The sequence below is a fragment of the Pelophylax lessonae genome (genome assembly GCF_965119305.1).
Source record: "Pelophylax lessonae genome assembly, chromosome: 8".
Classification (NCBI taxonomy): Eukaryota; Metazoa; Chordata; class Amphibia; order Anura; family Ranidae; genus Pelophylax; species Pelophylax lessonae.
In genome coordinates, this window is record NC_138775.1 from 125,563,591 (window position 1) to 125,587,431 (window position 23,841).

Below are 23,841 nucleotides of genomic sequence, written 5' to 3' on the forward strand. Positions count from 1 at the left end.
AACATACTTACCATAAAATAAAATGTAAGAAAAGAGAAGAAAAGGCTGAGACTGTAGCCCCAGCACAGGGAAGCCTATCTTACTCCTAACTAGGCAAAAGACAAACTGAATTGGGAATGAGGCTAGCCGGGGGTATTGGACCAAAGGGACAGCCCCCTGTAGGTGTGTTTATGCAAAGTTTTGTGAATGTTTCTAACAAAATCTTCTGCCTAGCTTACCAGTGGATAAGAGGTCAATACCCATAAGTGATGACTGTATGAGTGAGCGGCGACTGTTCGAGGACGTAAGAGAAAATACATTTTACTGAATTAAAAAAAAAATAAACTGTAAAGTTACCCAATTTGTTTGTATATTGTGAAAGATGATGGCACGCCGAGTAAATAGATACCACCCACGTAGGTCTACGTCGGCTGACTAAGTGGTTTTGCTCTAGCTAGGAGGCATCACCCCGGTACAGTTTAGAGCCGGCAGTCGGCTTTCCAGCGGTAATGACTGATGCGGCTCGGGAGCTGCTCGATCGTTACCCCAGCGAGCGGAAGGAGACGCCCTCCCCCTCTCGCGGCTCTGCCCGGGTCTCCCGTCTCACCGAGCAACCAGCCAGCGCGTCCGCCGGCTGAATGGAGTCCCGATCAAAGCCGGATGCGGCTTCGATCGAGTCTCTGATGACTTAACTCGGAGGTGGCGTCCATGACGTCACTTCCGGGTTAATCCGCTGCTAAAAGCTTTTAAAAAGCTTTTAAAAAGATTTAAAAAGTGAATGTATTCAAAAATGCAGTTTTCGGCGATTTGAATGCATGGAAGTGTAGTGGAGGGGGTCTAGGGTCTTTTAGACCCCAATCCCTCCATAAAGAGTACCTGTCACTGCCTATTGCTGTCAAAAGGGATGTTTACATTGCTTGTGACAGCAATAAAAGTGATCAGATTTTTATTTTTTTTTTAAAAACCTGTGCTAAAATGTAAAAAAAATAAATAAATAGGGGAAAAAAATGTTAAGCCGCCCCCATGGCCGTGAGCTCGCGCACGAAAGAAAACTTATACTGAAGTCGCGCCGCAAATGAAATCGCTGTTCAAACCACACATGTGAGGTATCGCCGCGATCGCCAGAGCAAGAGCAATAATTAAAAAAAAAAAAAAAAAGAGCTACACTATTAACTGGTATAAACTGGTAACCGTTAAAAATATTTTAAAGCGTCGTCTATGGAGATTTTTATTGACCGCAGTTTGTCGCCATTCCACGGGTGTGCGCAATCTTAAAAAGTAACATGTTGGGTATCTATTTACTCAGTGTGACATCTTTCACAATATACAAAAAAATTGGCTAACTTTACTGTTAAAGATGTGTCAAAAATGGGCTCGGTGCTTAGGTAGTTAAAATTGTGCACACCGGTGGAACGGCGACAAACTACGGTACTTAAAAAATCTCCATAGGCAACGCTTTAAAAAGTTTTAACAGTTACCAGTTTAGAGTTACAGAGGAAGTCTTTTTCTAGGATTATTGCTCTCATTCTGGCAACTGCGGCAATAGCTCCCATGTGTGATTTGAACACAGTTTTCATTTGTGAGCGTGATTTACATATGCGTTTTCATTTGTGTGTGAGCTCACGGGGATGGGGGAAGCTGATCACTGAAACATCCCTTTTAACAGTAATAGGCAGTGACAGGTATTCATTATGGAGTGATATGGGGTCCCCAGACCCCTCCACTTCAAAGTATTCAAAATGCCGAAATCTGCATTTTTTAATACAAACACTTTTTTTTAAATCGGAGCCATTAGCAGCCGAGTAAACCGGAAGTGATGTCATGACATCGCTTCAGAGCTACATGATCGGAGACCCGATCGAAGCTGAATCGGGCTTAGTTTGGGACTCCAACCAGCCGGCGGACGAGAGACCCCGGCAGAGCCGCAGAAGGCGACAGGAAGGGCGGGGGACGGGACGTCCCCTCCCACTCGTTGGGATAACAGCCGAGCAGCTGCTGAGCCGCATCAGTTATCTCCTGGAAGATGAACGCCAGCTCTAAAAAAATGGTACCGGGTTGATGCCTGCATTCCAGTACAACCTCTTCTTTAAGCCGACTTACAGGTATGTCGGTTTGCAGGAAGTGTTTAAGCATCCAAATTTCCACAGCTGTCAGACAAAGAAAAATATCAACTACGACATGTTTTCAGGTATTTTGAGGGGAAATGGCTTGAGATCTATTAAAGTAGTTTCAGGCTTACTTTTGTGTGCATTCATATTGACTTTTACAAGGTGCAAACAATTCTACAGACACAGGATAATAGAACTTTTCAAATTTTCCCAAACTTGTTGGCATAAATAATACACTTTAAAAACAAAACTCCTTTGCAAACTCATACATACCCCAAAGGTTTCTGGACTTTCAACTTTCGTAATGGCTTTTCCTTTTCTGATAAATCATCTTTTCTCTTGCGTTTCTTAATGGACCGATCATCATCTTTTAAATGAGATACCTTGAAGCAAAAAAGTGCATAAAGTTTGGTTAACAACTTAATGGCAAATCAGTAAATAAGGGAGGTTAAAAAGAGCACTTTAGAAAACATTCTCACTTTAGATGATTTCTGCTTTTTGCTTTCAAGAAAATCCTCATTTTCAGAATCGGATGCTTGTCGAAACTGTAGTGTTCCTGTGTTGATATAAAAACCTCCATATTTTGTAGTTAGTGACGCTGGGACCAACTCGTCATACTAGAATGAAGCACAAAATGTTTTAAAGGTTGCATTTCGTTTACTTTTCCCACAGCCCACCCCCCCCCCCCAACCAACCAATGGCTGCAGTACTTATCTTCGGTTGTATTTTTTTCTATTTTCATCTGCTGATCTGGCCAGTAAGTCTGTTTTTCAAATGAATAAGTTCTTTTGCAGAGGTATCAATTACAATAAGACAAATAATTTACCATTGACAGGGGTGCTTACAATGATCAGCTTTTATGTAAAACCTTTATCCAAAAAAGGGAAACAAAATGTTTACTGTAACTGCACATAAAGTGTTAGCTGGATGTTGGCTTCAATTTATTAATGTATCTAAATCTGCTAGTGCAGGCATTCTAATACAGAAAGTGTGTTACTGGCCAAATCACCAGGTGAAAAAAAAAAAAAAAAGAGGGGAAAAAAGCCTAAAGAAATAAAAAACAATGCTGCCACCACATCTAATGATTGGAAAGCTGCAATATATTACACGTTAAGACTTTACAACCACTTTAAGGTAACTGAAAACACCCCCTCTCTGGCGCATCCCTAGAACTCTGTTTTTTGCTGGTCTCCGGTATTATGGGCCTCTTTTCCCTTAAGGCTGGTACACGCGGCCAATATAGCCTGGTTCAACAGAAACCAGCCGTTTTGGCGATCGAGCAGCTCCCCTGTCAGAACATAATAGCTCAGGAGGGAGGTTGCTATAAGAACATACATAGTTTGTACCAGGCTTTACAGAGACGTTTATTTGCCAACTAGTTCTTATTTGCATCAATTTTAATCAATCAACTTTTTAATCAACCTCTTCACTGCCTTCCATTATAAAAGAAGCACTGTACCCAGATCAGTGCAAACTAAATAAAATCTTGGGAACCGGTACCCAGACCCCATGCTCTGTGGATAAGCTGCAATGTTGCTTTGGGCACTGGATTCTAATTGGGCCCTCACCTCGACACTAATGTGTGTAGTTAGCCAAAAGGGTTCAAAACAGGTCCGGAGCCGTGGTCCATTCCTATGGTTACCAGACCCTTTAGACCCCTCAGGATGGTATGCCCACTTTGACAGGCGAAGCCAAGACCCATACAGGGACCAACGACGTGGAAAGGTAAGACAGGATTATTCTGTTATCAGACCATTACTGTAGTCCTATACAAAGAATGAGTAGCAATACACCTATAAGTGTCCCCTGCATAGTAGAAAATATATAGCTACATAGTTAGTGTGGTTGAAAAAAAAAATTAAATCAATCATAAAAAAAATGGATTTTTGTAAAATCTTACCGTAAAATCCTTTTCTCTTAGCTCATCGACAGACGTAGTCCTCGGTGATACACCACCTTCGGGTTATGTTACCTCCGCAGGAGCAGGACTAGACAGGAAATTAAAAAGCTCTGGCCACACCCTAGGGGCAGTCCCAGAGGGTATATCCTCTCTCTCTCTGCCTCAGCAAATCAGTTATGTGAAAAAGCAGTGCTTAGAGAATTTAACCCAACCCAACTCCAAAACAGAGGGGCGGGGACTACGTCTGTCGATGAGCTAAGAGAAAAGGATTTTACGGTAAGATTTTACAAAAATCCATTTTTCTCTAGCGCTCATCGACAGACGTAGTCCTCGGTGATACACCACCTTCGGGACGTCCCAGAGCAGTATCACAACTGAGGGGTGGGAAAATGGAAATCAAATCCCAATCTAGAAGGCCCAACCGGTGCCAACTAGAAGTTTACAATGCTCATCCTTAATGATGAGACTCAACAAAAAAAATTTTCAAACAGAAAAAAACCCTCGAGGTAGACCACCGGTCTCCTCAAATTGCGGCCTGCAAAACCTTGCGGCCAAATGAGGCATCCGCCGATGCCGTCACATCAATTTTATAAAATTTAGTAAAGGTATGTACCGACGACCAAGTGGCCGCCTTACATACCTGGACCACTGACGCCTGATGGCGAAAGGCCCAGGAAGTACTGAGCGCTCGAGTGGAGTGCGCCCTAACAGGGAACGGAGGACTCTGACCCTTAATAGAATAAGCCTGTACCACCGTTTGTCTAATCCATTTGGCAATGGTCGCGGCAGATGCAGGCAAACCCTTTCTGGGGCCATCCGTGATCACAAAAAGTGAATCCGTCTTACGGAATGATTCCGTAGCTTTCAGGTATACCCTGATTGCCCGAACCACATCCAAGGAATGCAACGCATGTTCCCGATGATGCTTGGGCTGAGGACACAAGGAAGGTAGTACAATATCTTCATTCAGATGAAAATCTGAAACCACCTTAGGAAGAAAAGATGGCTTAGGATGAAGTACTACCTTATCCCTATGAATCACTAGGTATGGGGACTGGCATGATAATGCAGCCAGTTCTGACACCCTGCGAGCAGAAGTAATAGCCACCAAGAAGACCACCTTCTGGGATAAAGTAAGCAAGGGAATCTCCCTGATGTTTTCAAAGGGAGGTTTCTGTAGAACCGAATTAAGATCCCAGGGCGGTAAGGGCGCGCGGACTGGAGGAGCCAGGTGCCGCACCCCCTGGATGAAATTCCGCACCAAGGATTTGGTAGCTAAAGGTTTCTGAAAGAAGATTGCTAATGCTGAAACTTGACCCTTGATGGTGCTCAAGGCTAGCTTCTGCTCAACCCCTTGTTGCAAAAAGGCCAATATTCGAGACACCGAATAGGTACGTGGAGGAAATCCTAAAGATTCGCACCACGCAATATAAGTCTTCCATGTGTGATAATAGACTTTGCTGGAAGTCGCTTTCCTTGCTTTAATAAGGGTAGGAATGACTGAAGTAGACAAACCTCTGTCCTTCAGTACTTGGGTCTCAATGGCCAGGCCATTAAAACCAGCGACTGTAAAGCACGAAGGTAAATAGGTCCTTGAGACTACAGACACTCCCTGAGACGAAGTTCCCACGGAACGTCTGCGACTAACATGTCCAAGTCGGCCAGGCCGGCTTGAAGAGGCCAGCCTAGAATTTCTAGGACCACTGGCGCTGATTGGATCTGAACCAGGCGTCCCTAGAGCTATCTGGCCCCGACCATCCGAGAAAGTCTGGTCGTTTTCTGTTCCCACACATTTATCAGATACCTGATAGTTATCAGGAAAGGTGATCTTTTCTGGTTGAACCTCAGGGACCGAAGTCACCCGACTAGAGGCTACTTGGCCTATCTGGTCAATCAGATCCGATTCCTGTGAGGTATCGGGACTAATCTTAGGAAAAGGTAAAGGAAAAGATCTATACAGGGAACGGTAACTACCGCTTCCTGTACTTAAATGTTGGAAGGGAAGAATCGCACCGGTAGTAATGGTTGATGCTCGATCTAATGTCCTGAATACCGGTGAAAACGTCCCCCCACCCTGAAATTGGGTGGGGGCGCACCTTCAGGCTGTGTACTCCTTTACTTCGGGTTTGGCTGGGTTGGTCCTCTGCTTGTCCGACCAGCCCTTCTTGAACCCTCCTGGAGGAGTCTTGCCTTTCCCGGAAGTACCAGCCGGGCGCCCTTTATGGGCGGTAAAGAAAGGTCCTCGCTTGTTGCGAGGTTCCTTAGCTTTTGCAGCCTGTGGCAAAAAAGTACTCTTGCCCCCGGTGGCATCCTTAATGATTTCATCTAGGTTGGCTCCAAATAGACGATTCCCCTGGAAAGGGAGATTGGTCAAAGTCTTTTTGGAACCTAGGTCAGCTGACCAGCATTTTAACCACAGCACACGTCTGAGGATCACTGCTAACTTAGATGCATGCCCTAACAAGGGAGTAGTGTCCAAGGCTGCGTCACAGATAAACCGTAGCCCTTGTATGATCTGTTCCATCAAATCAGATGTCTCCTGGGGAATATCTTTTCCCCTAAGATCTTGGCGTACCATTTTCGCCCATTCTGTAAGTGTCTGGGAAACTAGACCAATAACAATTACTGGTCTAAATGCTGACCCTATCAGAGAAAAGATAGTGCGGGACTCCGCTTCTATCTTTCGATCCACCGGATCCTTAAAGGACGAAGTGTCCTCCACTGGAATAACCGTGGCTTTATTCAGCCTGGAAATAGGCGGATCCACGACTGGTGGTACCGTCCATTTCTTAATGATGGATTCCTCAAACGGATAGCGTCTAGCAATACGCTTGGAAATAGTAAAGGTACGTTTAGAATGTTCCCATTCTCCTTTAATCTGATTTCCAAAACATTTAGGTACAGGAAAAGCCTTCGCCGTCTTGATGGGCTTATTAGTCCCAAAAGGCCTCTCTGTTTCAGTTGCCTCTGCCGGTAAAGCCTCAAGTTTTAAGGTTTCTTGCACTGCCACAACTAGTGCGTCCACCAATGCTTCTTCCTGAATTATAGCAGGAGAAGAAGCGTCCTCCTCACTGTCTGAGGGGGCTTTACCTGGGATAACAGCCCTTGCAGAGGAACCTGCAACTGCAGTGACCATCTCTGAATCAGAGTCAGAGGTGTCAGATAGTATAGGGGTAGGCGGGGGTCGCTTCCTTGACCCCCGTCCCTGACAGGCCGCCTCCACCCGAGCCACCATAGACTCCAACATTGCTGTAAATGACTCTATACTCTGTACACCGGCGGGTCCCGAGGCCCCCTCGAGGGAAACAGGTGGGGGAATATGTGTGGCAGGGTCCATAATAACTCCAGTTACTTCCTGGATGATATAATTCAAAGTAAAGAAAAAACTTTTTTTTTTTTTTTTTTTTTTTTTTTTTTTTATTGACCCTCAGCGCCACAAAAAAAAACCCCTTAGTGTTACCTGCTAGGGATCCCTATCGATCGAGAGAGAGAGAGATAGACCCCCAGGCTCACCACTTGATGTTCAGAGTTGAACTGCAACAGCTTACAGCGCTGTCTTAGACAAACAGGAAGTCTTTTGGCTGGCTGCCCAGGAAGAAAGGAGGCGGCTCCACCCCTCTGCACGCCTTCCGGCGCCTCCCCCAAGCTCCACGAGGTGTAGAATCACCTAAAACATGGCCGCCCCCATGCTGGAGACACGAGGCTACGCCAAAATGGCGGCTCGTGCGATCCAGCAAAAAAAATGGCGGCGGCCTGTGCTGACTAGCGGTGTGCTGCAGGCACACAACACTCTCTCTGCATGGGGATATGGCGTGGTTGGCGGTACCGGCCCTGGCGGACCGCATGGCCATTCGGGAGGCCTGCTTTTAGCTGGAGATCTGACTTGGAAGGCAGTCTACATGTCCATGGCTTCTGACTGGTAGGTAGCTTATACTTAACCCATAAGATTCCCAGAATGCCACAGATTACATCTTTAAAAACATGTATACAATAGATTGTTAGCTCCCAAACCAAGCCTCCTGGCTTTTTGCACACATAAAATCACACTCAAAGTAGGAGGATTTGTGACATGTTATAGGATAGAAAGAACTCTTTCTTACCATACAGAGAGGGGCCCGCGTTCACCACAAAACCCGTCAGGGAAAAAGGGGGAACATACTACTCACCATACCGGAACCAGGCGGGCACCAACTCCTGACAGTACCCCTCTCCACCGGGGCGGGAGGGCTGTCGACCGATACGGACGCCGTGACTCATGGTCTTTGGCGTTTCAGCGAGACGTTTAACTCGCGGGTTCAGTCCTTTTAATGGGACTTTGTCGCGGCCGACCCAGCGCGGAGCTATGGCCTGCACGCGCTCGTAGGCTGAACTGGGGTGACCACCGGATCTCAACATCCAGCCCGTCGCCCAGTTCAGCTTTCTTGCTTGAAGATCTCACAGGAACACTGGAGAAAAAAAGCTGTCCAAAAATCCTTTTAGAAAAAAATTCTTGCCAGGACCTAAGATCCCAGCAAGGTATCTAGGTCCTTACTCCTAACTAGACAGAAAATAACTGATTTGCTGAGGCAGAGAGAGAGAGGATATACCCTCTGGGACTGCCCCTAGGGTGTGGCCAGAGCTTTTTAATTTCCTGTCTAGTCCTGCTCCTGCGGAGGTAACATAACCCGAAGGTGGTGTATCACCGAGGACTACGTCTGTCGATGAGCGCTAGAGAAATATATATAAAAAAAAAAAAAAAGGAAACCAGGGATTATGTTATGTTTAATATTACTTACTTAACCGGTTGCCGACTGCTCACAGTATATTTACTGCGGCAGTCAGCCCCGGCCAGGCAGAGTGACGTAGGTCTACGTCGCTTGCCTGTCACTCCTTTTAGAGCCAATAGCGGGTGGGCGCGCGCCCGCAGAGGCGCGCGCCCACCAAGGCTCGTTCACAAAGGAGTGTGGGCGTGTGACCGGCGGACCCGATGTCCGCCGGTCACACTACGATCGCCGGTACAGCGGGAGAAAGACAGAGCGGCTTATGTAAAAAAGCCGCCTGTCATTCTCCCCTGTGTAAAAATGAAAATCAGACGGTTCTACTATGTAGAACCGTTGATCTTTGTTTTTACACTAGGAGACCTGTCCCCCTACAGTTAGAATCACGCCCCTAGGACACACTTAACCCCTCCCTGTCCAATACAGTTAACCCCTTCCCTGCCAGTGTCATTTTTGCAGTAACAGTGCATATGTATAGCACTGATTACTGCAGTAATGTCACTGGTACCCCCAAAAGTGTAAAAAATGTCAGTCAAGGGTCCGATCTGTCCGCCGCAATGTCGCAGTACCGCAAAAAAAATCGCAGATCGCCGCCATTACGCGTTAAAAAAAAAACACCAAAAATTACAAAAATCTTTCCCTTTGTTAGTAAACGCGATAACTTTTGCGCAAACCAATCAAAATACGCTTTTTGCGATTTTTTTTACCAAACATATGTAGCGTAAAACAATTTGGCCATAAATGTTAAAAAAACGGAATTTTTGTAAAATCTTACCTGTAAAATTCCTTTCTCTGAGTCCTCCGACAGTCGCCGCCTCTTCATATTCGTCACATATGGGGTATTAGACTTTGCTCCGAAGGAGTAGCTAGGCAACAGAATATGTTAACAATAAAGCTTTAACATATCCCACCCTCAAGGGGTGGTCCCCTCAGTCAATACCCTCCTACTTCCTGCAACCATATCTCAGTTTTAGTGGAATAGCAGTAGAGTATACATTCAAACCCCAAAAGAGGGGCGGGGGCGGCGACTGTCGGAGGACTCAGAGAAAGGAATTTTACAGGTAAGATTTTACAAAAATTCCGTTTTCTCTTACGTCCTCCGACAGTCGCCGCCTCTTCATATTCGTCACATATGGGGACGTCCCAAAGCAGTGCAAACATGAGGGGTGGGAAACGCATCCGCGCCGAAAGGCAACGCAGTCTCCACATCAAAGAAAGGAACCTTACCAAAGGAAGGAAACCAGCTGGGCAACAGCAAAAATAAGTGCTCAACAGGAGCAACAACCCAGGAAAAGACAAAAAACCAGGGGATACAAAACTTATCCCAACAGCCAGGAGTCCCCAACAAGGGACCCTAGGGAACAGCCGCACTAAGAACCTTGCGGCCAAAGGAAGCATCCGCCGATGCCTGAACATCTACTTTGTAGAATTTTGTGAAAGTGTGTACGGTCGACCAAGTCGCCGCCTTACACACCTGGGCTACAGAAGCCCCATGACGACAGGCCCAAGACGTACTCAGAGATCTAGTAGAGTGCGCCTTCACAGGCACAGGGGGAACCTTCCCCTGCAAGGCATAGGCCTGTTCAATGGTCTGCCTGATCCATTTGGCAATGGTAGAGGCGGAAGCCGCCATGCCCTTCAGAGGACCCTCTGGAAGAACAAACAAGGAGTCCGTCTTTCGAAAAGACTCAGTCGATTTAAGGTAAACCCTAATCGCCCGAACAACATCCAGAGAATGCAATCTCACCTCCTTTGGATGTTTAGGCTTCGTGCACAACGAAGGCAAAACAATATCCTCGTTAAGATGGAATTCCGAAACTCGTTTCGGCAGAAAAGAAGGATTAGGTCGCAAGACCACCTTATCCAAATGAACAACCAGGTACGGAGACTTGCAGGACAAAGCCGCCAGTTCCGACACTCTGCGAGCCGAAGTGATCGCCACCAAAAAGGCGACCTTTTTGGACAACATAGACAACGAGATCTCCCTGATCTGTTCAAAAGGAGCACGTTGTAACACAGATAGGACTAGATTCAAGTCCCAAGGGGGCAAAGGATCCCTCCTAGGAGGAACCAGATGCCGCACACCCTGAATAAAAGTGCCAACCAAGGAGTTGGAAGCCACGGGACGTTGAAACAGAACGGCCAGCGCAGACACCTGACCCTTTATCGTAGCCAGCGCCAAAACGCTGATCGACACCCGTCTGAAGGAAAGACAGCACACGGGAAACCGAGTACGTGCGGGGTGAAAACCCCCTGGACTCACACCAGGCAAAATAGTCCTTCCAAGTACGGTAATAAACCTTTCCCGAGGAAGACTTCCTCGCGTTGATCAAGGTATGAACAACCTCTGGAGAGAGACCCTTCTCCTTCAGGACCTCGGTCTCAACAGCCAGGCCGTCAAAGCCAGCGACTGTAAAGCAGGATGGTAAATCGGTCCTTGAGACAGTAGATCGTCCCGAAGAGGCAGACGCCAGGGGGCGTCGACCGCCAGATTCACGAGGTCTGCGTACCAGGACCGGCGAGGCCAGTCCGGTGCCACAAGAATCACCGTGCTGCGTTCCGAGTGTAACCTGCGAAGGAACCGGGACAGCAACTGAATCGGTGGAAACGCGTACATCAGCCTGTACTGATGCCACGGGGCCACTAACGCGTCCGACGCGTCTGCCCGAGGGTCGCGCGTCCTTGCCACGAACCTCTTCACCTTGTAGTTGAGGCGAGACGCGAACAGGTCCACATCTGGAAGACCCCACTTCGCGCACAACATCTGGAAGACAGCCGGATGGAGAGACCATTCCCCCTGATCCAGGGTCTGGCGACTCAGATAGTCCGCCTGCCAGTTCTCCACTCCCGGAATGTGAACCGCCGTTATCGCCGGGACATGAGTCTCGGCCCAAGACAGAATGTCGGCCACTTCTCGAGCCGCTCGGGCACTCCTGGTGCCCCCTTGGTGGTTGATGTAGGCCACCGCCGTGGCATTGTCCGTCTGCACCCGAACCGGGCAGCCCTGCAGCCGGTCCGTCCAGCGATGAAGACAGAGCCTTATCGCACGCAATTCCAGAATGTTGATCGGGAGGGAAGACTCCCCCTCCGACCAGGTCCCCTGGGCGGACAGAACGCCCAGAACACCACCCCAGCCCGACAGGCTGGCATCCGTGGTGATTATCGTCCACGAGATCGGACGAAACGACTTGCCCCCGGACACCAACGGGGACTGGAGCCACCACAGAAGGTTTTCCCTGGTGCGATGACTCAACGAGATCTGAAGATCCAGGGATTGAGGTCGCCCGTCCCACTTGGACAAGATCTCCGCCTGGAGACCCCGCGTGTGAAACTGCGCGAAAGGAATCGCCTCGAAAGCCGAGACCATCAATCCCAGACATCTCATACACGTCCGCAGAGACGAGTTCGGAACGTCCCTGAGGGACCTGACTTCCTCCTGAAGAGTCCTGAGTTTGTCTTCCGGCAGGAAGACCTTCGCCTGCACCGAGTCCAGTATCATTCCCAGATAGGGAAGACGAACCGACGGACTCCGTGTCGACTTTGGAACATTTATCGTCCAACCGAACTCCTGCAGAGTTTGCATCGTGACAGACAGGTCCTTCTCCAGACCCTGACTGGTCGCAGACCGAATCAGAATGTCGTCCAGATACCCCAGGACAGAAATGCCCTGGGCCCTCAATAATGCCAGAACCGGTGCAAGCACCTTGGTGAAGACCCGCGGAGCCGAGGCGAGCCCAAAGGGCAACGCCACGAACTGGTAGTGATCCTCCGCAATGGCAAATCGAAGGTATCTCTGATGACCCTCGAATATGGGGATGTGAAGATACGCATCCTTCAAATCGATGGAGGCCATGAATTCCCCCGGAACCAGGGCAGCCACCACCGAGCGCAGGGATTCCATGCGGAACTTGCGAACCCGCACAGAGCGGTTCAGAGCTTTCAAGTCCAGAATCGGACGAACCTTGCCCTCCTTTCTGGGCATGGTGAACAGATTGGAATAAAACCCCCGAAATCTGTCCCGATGAGGCACCGGAACCACCACTCCCTGAGCCCTCAGGTCCCGCACCGCCAGGTGCAGATCCCGCAGGCGCTCTGGAGACAGTTGTAGATTTGAGGGAAAAAATCTGCTCTCTGGCCGAGAGAGAAACTCGATCTTGTAACCAGATCGAACGATTTCCAGAACCCATCTGTCCCGCACACGGGCCAACCAGGGCTGAAGAAAACCGAGCAAGCGTCCCCCCACCCCAAAACTGGGTGAGGGCGCCCCTTCAGGCCGAACTGTTATGGGCCGCAGGTCCGGATTGGCCAGACTTCTGTTTCCCAGACCAGGGTTTCTTCTGAGAGTCCTGGCCTTTGAACGGTTTGCCCTTGTAGTGCGGCCGAAAGGCACGAAAGGACCCCTGAGGGGGCCGAAAATTCGCATGCTTCTTCCCAGAAGCCCCCTTAGCCTTGGGGAAATGGGGCAAGAGAGTGCTCTTACCCCCGGTGATCCCCTTAATCAACACATCCAGGGACTCCCCAAAAAGGCGAGACCCATCATAAGGCAGATTGGCTAAGGTTTTACGTGAAGATTGGTCCACCGACCAACATTTCAACCAAACCAGGCGGCGAGACAACACCGCCACGCTGTGCACACGTGCAGCCAACGGAATCAGGTCCAGGTCCGCATCACACAGATACATGACACCCTGGTGGATCTGATCCACCATGTCCAGGGTCGCCGCCGAGGCCGAATCGGCCACTAGGACGCGCCTAAGCATCTGCGTCCAACTTGCGATCGCCTGGGCCGCCATGAGAGAAGCAAATAGAGCCTTAAGCATAGAACCCGTAACAGAATAAGTATGACGGGCAAGAGACTCCAGTCTCCTATCCGTGGCATCACGGAAAACAGGGGATCCCTCTGCAGGAATCGCAGTGGCTTTGTTCAAAACCGCAATTGCATGATCCACTGGTGGAGGCACACACCACCGTTCATCAGTGGCAGGGGAGAAAGGATAACGCAGCTTGAATTTACTTGGTACCGCAAAAGGCTTGCGCAGATCGCGCCATTGATCCTTTACAGCGCGCTGAAAATCAGCATTGCAGGGAAAAACCTGCGGCGTCCTGCGTTTTCTCTGCGTCCCATAAGCCGCCAAGGCAGCGGGGGGACACACTTCGTCCTGCAAACGTAGCGTCTGCTTAATGGAAGCAATCAACTCATCCATGATTGCAAGCTCTTCAGGCGAGCCAGGGGGAGAATTATCAATCCCCTCAACCTCAGCCTCTACCTCAGACCCCACTAGATCAAGAGAGGAGCGGGACCCCGATAGGGGGGTCCCAGCCAGAACAGCCCCATCACCTTCACCCTCAGAATCGGAGGACAGAGCAACTCTGGGCCGTTTAGTAGATTGAGCAGCCACCAGCATTTGCACCTGGGCAGCAAGGCCAGCCACAATAGTGGCTAAATCCCCCCCTGGGGGGGAAACAGCGGTCCCCTGGCTTTCCACCAATACTGTGGGAAACTTGCCCTCCTGAGAATCCATTGCCCCTGTACGCCAGACAACCAAGGGTTAACTGCCCCCTTTCAGCAAGCGCGGTAAGCGCAGCCCACCGCACACACTCCGGCACAATGAGACCCCCACAGGGAATATACAGACTGAATACAGGCAATGGACAACAGGAATAGAAGGATAAAACCTGAGGAGACCCCGCTGCTGCTGCTGCCTCGACCGGTGTTCCAGGAAAAAGGAAGTGATGCTGCCAGGGCGCTCTATGTAAGCCTATGGAGGCTACAAGAAAATGGCCGCCGTGCATGTAAACCATGCGGCCGGAGCGGGCGCCGGTAAAATGGCGTCGTTTGGCGCCGAAATCGCCGCTCCACAGTGCATAAAAACACACACAATTTCATCCCATTATATGGATACATGTTAGATCGCCGCAGCGATCGCTGTATATGCCCCAACATGCCATTAAAAACATGCCCCACAGCACACAGCTTCCCACACTGCCCAGCCTGACACACACAGTGTCATACAGCTCCCCCCCCCCCCTTGCAGCCCACAGCATGCAGCCGAGAGATAGGGAGACAAGCAGTGTGATTTAAAGGCAGGTTACACAGTCCCAGACTGAGACCCCCCCCAGACAGACAGGTCCCCACATAGACACACTTACCTCATATGGCGTGGGGAACCCGCACAGGCGAACAAGCCGCTGCACATGAGGCAGGGAGAGTCGCAATTCAAGACGCACACAATGGCGGTTAAGAAACCGCACAGCGTCCGGTGAGGTAGCCACCTCACCAAACATCCCTGCACCGAACAGGGATGGGTCGTTCACCGTGCCAGGAGCGTTACCTGGCTGAACGCTCGATGGCAGACTGGGAAGCCACTGACCCACGACCTGCGATCAGGGGGATCAGCCCGAGACCCAGTCCGCATGATCCCCTTCGTCCGAAGAACTAACTAATGCTGACAAAAACAACAGCTAAGTAAAGGTAGAGAAAAAACTCAAATAAAATATTAAAAAGAAGAAAGAGTCTGGGACAAAAAGTCCCAGCACAGAGAGAGCCAGCCACTCCTGACAAGCTAGACATTAAAACTGAGATATGGTTGCAGGAAGTAGGAGGGTATTGACTGAGGGGACCACCCCTTGAGGGTGGGATATGTTAAAGCTTTATTGTTAACATATTCTGTTGCCTAGCTACTCCTTCGGAGCAAAGTCTAATACCCCATATGTGACGAATATGAAGAGGCGGCGACTGTCGGAGGACGTAAGAGAAATTTAGATTTTTACATTTTTTGGGGGGGGGAATTTCATATAAAAAAAAAGTGAAAAATATTGTTATTTTTGCAAAAATTACGCTTTTTTTTGTTTATAGCGCATGATCAAAAAATCGCACAGGTGATCAAATACCACCGAAAGAAAGCTCTGTTTGTGGGAAAAAAAGGACGTGAAATTCGTTTAGGTACAGCGTCGCACGACCGCGCAATTGTCCGTCAAAGTCACGCAGTAAAAAAAAAAAAAAAAAAAAAAAAAAAAAAAAAAAAATCGCAAAAAACCCCCTGGTCAGGAAGGAGGTAAAATCTTCCGGGGCTTAAGTGGTTAAGCATTTGAACTTTCAAACGTGGCAGTAACATTTCCACCATTCAAAGCCTAGTCTCAGCTAGACTAGGTGCTGCATCACACCACAGGTCTCACCTTTACCACAAACTTCCACCCAGAGCCCTTATAAAAATTTACTTCAGAGCTTTCTCCCACCTGTTCATCACAAGGGCATTACTACAGGACAGTCAATGCAGGGTTGATGTGTATCCTCCTTCAGACACACCCCATTTCCGCAACCTACTTCATGAGTACGCCAAAAGGAGAATGCTCTCGCCGACAGCTTTGAAGAAAACCAGAAATACAGGAATCATGGCAAAAGCTCAGGCAAACATTTGCACTCAGTCATTTGCACAATGACTCAAGTGACGTTGCCTAATACTTTGCCCTGGAGCAGGACCTTTTTTCAACACTGACCCCCTGCATCCAATTCTAGCTACATCTCAGGCATGCAACAAGTGCCCTATTTGACCAAGGAAGATTTATCTGCAACTATGTCAGAATTCCTCAGTCTACTAATTCAGACATCACTGGTGCAGTCTTCTTTTCCATTTCTCTTTTTCTGAGTTGGAAGCCAAACTACCTCTCTTAGAAGAGAGAAGACATACAAAACACTGAAGAAGACCCAGAGGGAATGTTAGAAAAGGCAGCAGATAATTTCTCACTGCAAGCCTCTCATACACCGGATGCTATAGTTAATGCAATAAGCTTTCCAATGTAGACATGCTCACTTTTTCTGTACAAAAAGCCTTGGTATAGTCACACTTGATTCTCCACAGTCTCGTCAGGCCCCTATGGATGCTAAGAGATGTAAAGTCTACAAAAATGTTTCCTATTCATAAACAAATGGGATGGGCAATTTAAGACGATTGGGTTTCACCCCTCTCAGAATCATTGCAGGGCTACATCCAGTGGAAAAAGAATAAACTAAAAAAAGTTGGACATTTCCAGTACTAGACCCTGCTGTCTTAATCATAAACCCATTACTTTGCCTATAGAAGATGTTCCTTTATTTGAGGATACGGCAAACAGAAAATTTTAGACTTTTTCAAAGCAAAAGTAAACGGAGGAAAAAAAAAATCTTTACCCAGCAAATTAAAGCGGAGCTCCACCCAAAAGGGGAAGTAACCAATCGCCAGCCGCAGTTTTACGTCGGTCATTTGATGCTAAATGCCAGGGTTATGGCAGCAGATAGCTGCCATAATCCTGGTATTTTTGAAAACCGTGGGCGATCGACTTTCAGGTAAGGGTGGTCCTAGCAGCGGATTCGCTGCGGGATCACCCTTACGGTGCAGCGGAAGAGGTGCCCCCCCCCCCCCACTCCCACCGCATCCCAGCGTTTTCCCCGCTCACCGGGCCCGCCGGCAGCGGGGAGAACGATCCGGTCCCGGATCCTCTGAGACAGGAAGTCAAGTGAGGGCAAGATGGCCCTCACTCGACTCGATGGTCTTGGAGGACCGGAGCGACGTCAAACATCATTGCCTAGCCGATTTTTTTTCAACTTTTTTTTCTTTTTTAGTGGAATGTGTACGGCGGAGGGGGCTGGAACAAAGCGTTCTACCCACTGTAGGATGCAGGCTACTTCCAGGGCTGCCAACACACACTTTGTTCCGCCCTGGTGATGGACATAGGCCACTGCTGTGGCATTATCCGAGTTTATTTGTACCAGAAGCCCCAGGAGTTTATCCGTCCAGTGATCCAGGCACAACCTGATCACCCGAAGTTCCAAGACACCAAGACAATCCAGCAACCCTGAGCAGAGCTTAGTCCCAGGACACATCCCCACCCAGACAGACTAGCATCTGTGGTGACCACTCTCCAATAAAAGGGAAGAAAGAATTTGCCCTGCTGAAGAGTTGGAGAGCGAAGCCACTTGACCAGGGACCCCCCTGGTTTCCCAACATATCTGAATCTGATTGTCCAGAGACCTCAGACAATTGTCTTACTTTACCAGGATCTCCCTTTAAAGGGACCTCAACTGGAACTGTGCAAATGGAACTGTGCAAACAGAACTGCCTCGAAGGTAGAAACCATCAGGCCTAGCACTCGCATGCTAGTTCGAAGGGAGGACCACTTGCTGGACAGCAGTAGACAAAGCGTAGCATGTAACTTCTGGAGTTTGTCCAGAGGAAGGAATACTATGGCTAGAGCTGAATCCAGAGTCAGACCCAGATAATTAAACTTTCTGGATAAAATCAGAGCAGACTTCTGGAACTTTAGAAGCCAACCAAACTCCTTCAGGGTCTGTATAGTGATCTCTACGTCGTCCATCAGGGCAACAGAGAACTCCGCTCGCAAGAGGAGGTCATCCAGGTAGCCCAGTACCACAATCCCCCACTGACGTAGCAACGCCAGAACAAGGGCCAACACTTGTGAGGACTCAAGGAGGGGAGAAGAAACCAAAAGGTAACACCACAATCTGATAATGCTCCTCCCCCACCGCAAAATGGAGGAAGCGCTGGTGTTGGGCACATATTGGAATGTCAGGAAAGCATCCTAGATGTTGACCGAAGCAAGAAAGTCCCCCTGATGAAGGGATGGCACCATCATGCGAATAGACTTCTGTACCTGCACAAAGCAGTTTAGGGCCTTAGGGTCCAGAATAGGGCATACCCTGCCCTCCTTCTTTGGGACCATGAGCAGGTTTGAATAAAAACCCTTCCGATGCCGGAACCGGGACAATCACACCTCGAAGCAACCGGTCTTGCGCTGCCCAAAGAGAGCTTACATTCGGTCCAGGGAAAGACGCACACTGGAAGGGAAGAACCTTTCCGGAGAGCAAAAATGAAGCTTTATCAGACAGTATTTTGTGGACCCGTTTGTAGTTTACCAAGGAGGTCCAAGGGAGCAGAAAACAGCAAAGACGTGTAAAGGCACAGGTGAGGGCGCACCTGAATGCTGAAGGAGCCTTATCTGCAGGTCTAGAGAAGCCCGCTCTCCACTTGGAAAACACACATTACCAGTCCCTGCGCAGATCCTGGAGATTGATTCTCAAGCTGGGGAATCTTGTAATATGGCCTGTGGTGAAACACATGAATGAAGCGTGGCAGCTCTCCTAACCCTCCATGGGATATGAGGCAAAGCAGCTGTACAAAAAATAAAGGAACACCGCCCTAGTGTAACACCATTTATTTGAAGTTAATAGAAGCCATAAAAATAGGTACTCACAAACAGATAGGAAGTCATGCATGGAAATAAATATCCCCCGATGATGTTTACAGGGCTCTCTCCTCCTAGCCTCGGTGGCTCAGCTGTTCGTCCTGCACTAGTCAGTGAGTATCGTACGGCTAAGCCAACCGCCTCGGATTACTCAAGGAGACTCGATGTGGTGAGCCTGCGCACGGTCCAGCCGCCGCCGCACACCCTCCAAGAGCCGGATGCTATAGCCGCTCAGAGAAACTGACAATGCGGTTAAGCAGCGGGAGACTCCACGATCGGGACCCAGAGCATGACTTGCATGGGGTTGCTAAGGACAACGTTTCGGAGGCGGAGCCTCCTTCTTCAGATCTCAACACCCCAGAGATCCTTTGCCCTCATTTATATAACAATATAGCGGCTCCTCCCCTCACTATTTCTTAAAGGGACATGACAATAGAGAGCCTGTAATCAGGGGCAATAATATCCAAACATTCATATATATCCATGAATTGTATATATCTAATAAAATTTTTTTTATAAAAGTGAATAAGTTCATAATACAATAAAAACATAAAAAATATTATATATATATATATATATATATATATATATATAAATAATATACATATATAAACCTACATGACACTGTGGAGACTAGACTAACAAAACAAGATAAACACCATATATGTGCGCATATGTATCTCAAAATATTCCCGTATACGGATACTGGGTGCGTATAAAGGAACACACATGCCAACATATATGTACACTGACATAAAAGACCATAAGAGATGAGGAAGATGTAAATATATGCTGACAACATGTAAAATATACAGACTGGTACATACATAAAAACAAAGTTCTAAATCAAAGTGCCAACCTCCAATTCCTCATTCAAGCCATCGGGGGACATAGAGTTAAGCGTAAATATCCAATACGTTTCGCGCATACATAGACGCGAGAATCTTTCACCTTCTGATAATGTCATAGGGATGGCTTCAATACCAAATAACTCTAACCCCTCAGTGCTGCCCCCATGTACTTGGCAAAAATGGCGGGGAACACTATGTTTGTCTTTCTTTTGTTCGATGAACCGGCGATGTTCACCAAATCTGGTTCTCATAGCCCTCACCGTTCTGCCCACGTAGAATAATCCACATGGGCACCGCAGACCATATACAACAAATTGTGTGCCGCAGCAGACAAACTGTTGAATATTAAATGTCCGCCCATCTTTTCCAACAAAGTGCTTTTCCCATGGTGCATGAAATTACAGGCCATGCACCTTTTGAGACATCTATAAGAGCCCACCATATTTAGGAATAACGGGATGTTATTTACTGACCGTTGTTTCTTGTTTTTAATTTGACTAGGTGCCACAATATTCCGGACACTTCTAGCCCGTTTAAAAACGATCTTAGGTTTAGTAGGAAGTACTCTACATAGGGCGGAGTCTTGCATAAGGATGGGCCAATGTTTTTTAATGGCCCTTTTGACAGCCCAATGTTGATTGGTAAACTTGGTAATAAGAGGGTTCCTCACTTTTACCTTCAATCCTTCTACTCTCGCCACCCATAGTATACCTATCAATGGCCTCATCAATGTGCTCCTCACGGTACCCTTTTTCTAGAAATCTTCTCTTTAATATATCAGCCTGCACCAGGTACTCTGAGACTTCTGTACAATTCCTACGCAACCTACAAAATTGGCTGTGGGGTATATTCTCCTTCCACTTAGGTAAATGGCAACTTGTACATGGCAACTTGTACGATGTAAGTATGAGTTGCCTGCAGTCTCCTTAAAATGCGTCCTAGGACGCATTTTAAGGAGACTGCAGGCAACTCATACTTATATTGTACAAGTTGCCATTTACCTAAGTGGAAGGAGAATATACCCCACAGCCAAATTTTTTTTAAGTTTTTATTGTATTATGAACTTATTCACTTTTATAAAAAAAAATTTATTAGATATGTACAATTCATGGATATATATGAATGTTTGGATATTATTGCCCCTGATTACAGGCTCTCTATTGTCATGTCCCTTTAAGAAATAGTGAGGGGAGGAGCCGCTATATTGTTATATAAATAAGGGCAAAGGATCTCTGGGGTGTTGAGATCTGAAGGAGGCTACGCCTCCGAAACGTTGTCCTTAGCAACCCCATGCAAGTCATGCTCTGGGTCCCGATCGTGGAGTCTCCCTCTGCTTAACCGCATTGTCAGTTTCTCTGAGCGGCTATAGCATCCGGCTCTTGGAGGGTGTGCGGCGGCGGCTGGACCGTGCGCAGGCTCACCACATCGAGTCTCCTTGAGTAATCCGAGGCGGTTGGCTTAGCCGTACGATACTCACTGACTAGTGCAGGGCGAACAGCTGAGCCGCCGAGGCTAGGAGGAGAGAGCCCTGTAAACATCATTGGGGGATATTTATTTCCATGCATGACTTCCTATCTGTTTGTGAGTACCTGTTTTTATGGCTTCTATTAACTTCAAATAAATGGTGTTACACTAGGGCAGTGTGCGCTCTGTTCCTTTATTTTTTGTACCGCTCTCCACTTGCCAGACCAGGGCTTGAAAGGTTTTAAAGCCCTGTCAGTGGACCCTAAGGGATGAAAAAAACTTCTTGTGAGCCAAGAAAGATGGGCCACATCTGCAACAAGGTTCTTTCCCCTTCCCAGACTGGAAGAAGGTACTCTTCACCCCTGTGAGACTCTTAATGCTGTCATCCAGGGTTGCCCCAATCAGACGATCACCCTGAAAGGGTAAATCAGTCAGAGGCTTTATAGAAGTCTGGTCCGCAGACCAAGACTTAAGCCACAATATACGTCTAAGCACCATTGCCACAAAACAGATCGCTTAGAAATCAGGGGAGCCGCGTCCAAAGAGGCATCGCAGACAAACTGCAGCCCCTAGACCACCTGGTCCGCCAACTCAGAAAAAAGGCAGGGGGGATCTGCTCACCCTCTAGATCACGGCACAAAAGCTTAGCCCACTCAGTTAGTGTTTGCGACACCAGGGCAATTGCTAGGACCGGTCTAAGCGCCAAGCCAACAATAATGAACATATTGCGGGCCACAGCCTCAGACCTTTCTGTCAGCCAGAATTATGGTTGCCTTGTTCAACCTGGAGACAGAGGGGTCAACCACTGGTGGAACAAGTGACTTCTTGCAGAGAAAATCCTCAAAGGGGTACCTCACAGCAAAGAGTTTAGGAACCAGAAAAGGGCATTTTGGACGCTCCCATTTTTTAAAGACAAACTTGTCAAAATAGGAGGGATAAGGAAACCCTTTCGCCATTCGAGATGGCTTGTTGATGCCAAAAGGGATCGGGACCCTCTGCCGCAGCTGCATCCTCCATTTTAAAAGGTTCCTGCACAGATTAATCAGTGCGTCAACTAGTGCTTTCTCGTGCGCAGCTACAGGTGTGGAGGAATCATCATCATTACTATCTGGTAAAGCAGGGAGCGTGGCAAAAAACCCCGCAGGGTGGAACACGTCCGTGTCAGCCGAGTCAGACTCCAGATCTGACAAGACAGATGAGGCAGTGGAAGGCGGGGGAGCGCTTTAGGCTAGCCCGCCTCCACCTGGAAAACAAAGGATTCCAGGACCGCCGAGGGACCTGCAGCTTCTGAGAGGGGGTCAGGTGGGGAAACATGCTCCTGGGACTCCAGAAGTAAAAAGGGGGACCCCCAACAAAAAGTGTCTAGCACCGCTATGGGACACCCCCACTGCACTGGTAGCACCACCTGGTCACCAGCAAGCAGAGCAACCCACAACCTGCAGCAGAGAGAGGGAGGGACCCCATCAGACTTCCCACCCCACCAGAGTAGCACCAGTCTGCGCCAGAGAAAGCTCAGCTCCACGTGCAGCGTCCAAGGAAAACATAGTTCAACACCAGAGTAAAAGGAGGAGCAGCAAAAATCGCCGCAGTCAAAAAGCCGAGGCTCCACTATCATGGCCGCCACTCTGCCAGCCCGACCAAACATGGCCGCCGGATTACAAAACATGGCCAATCTGCCGGCGGCGCAACCCCCCACCAGCTGTGGAGGTAGCAAGATGACCCACAGGGATCACTAAACAACGGGGGGGGGCTGAGGGGAAGGAGAGGAACCCGCAGGTCCGAGCATCCCAGGGAGGGGGGCTTCCGTCCACCCCATACCCTTCCAGGGGGAGAAGGGGGACAGCTACTCACCTCACCATACCAGGAATAAGGTGGGAACCTCCTCCCCATCAAAATGGGGGGCTGTCGGCCAGGAGGCAGGCTGAGACTCAGGCCGAGACCCGGTAGTATACGACCTCACGAGACATACAAGTCGCAGCCCAGCCCCCGTCCAGTGGGGCTATGTCACGGCCAAGGTAAAGGAGCTGTGGTCTGCACGAAAACTCGCTAACCAGACTGGCGGGACCACTGGATCTAGATATCAAGCCTGTCACCCAGTAGGTGATAGTAGATCTCACAGGAAAAACCCCAGGAGAAAAAAAATGTAATTTAAAAAGGAAAAAAATGCCAGGACCAGAGATCCTGGCAGGGAACTAGGTGCCTACTCCTGGTTAGGCAGAAAAAAACTGAAGGCCTAGAAGAGAGAGAGGATGTATACCACGTAGGACTGCCCATAGGCAAGTCTTTTTTCTGCCTAGTGTCCTACTCCTGTAGGGGGCAGTATAACCTTGTGGTTCTAAATAATGGAGAGCCGTGCCCGTCAATGAACGAAAGAGGGGAAAAAAAAAAAAAAAAAAAAAAGGACATAACTTATTTTGGTTTGGGTACAGCGTCATACGACTGCACAACTGTCAGGTAAAAAAAAAAAAAAAAGTAACAGTGACGTATTGCAAAAAATGGCCTGCTCAGGAGGGGAGGGTGGGGGGGGGGGGATTGAAGCTTTC

General features: G+C 48.4%; 1 protein-coding gene across 1 annotated transcript in view; it reads right to left on the minus strand.

Annotated features, from left to right (window-relative positions):
- Positions 1-23,841, minus strand: part of UBN2 (ubinuclein 2) — a 655,942-nt gene that overhangs the window by 419,770 nt on the left and 212,331 nt on the right. Inside the window, exons 4-5 of the mRNA XM_082266188.1 lie at positions 2,567-2,704; positions 2,361-2,470 (exon numbers count right to left, since the gene is read on the minus strand). Of these exons, the coding sequence (XP_082122314.1) occupies positions 2,361-2,470; positions 2,567-2,704 (248 nt within the window). The remainder of the gene's footprint in view (positions 1-2,360; positions 2,471-2,566; positions 2,705-23,841) is intronic.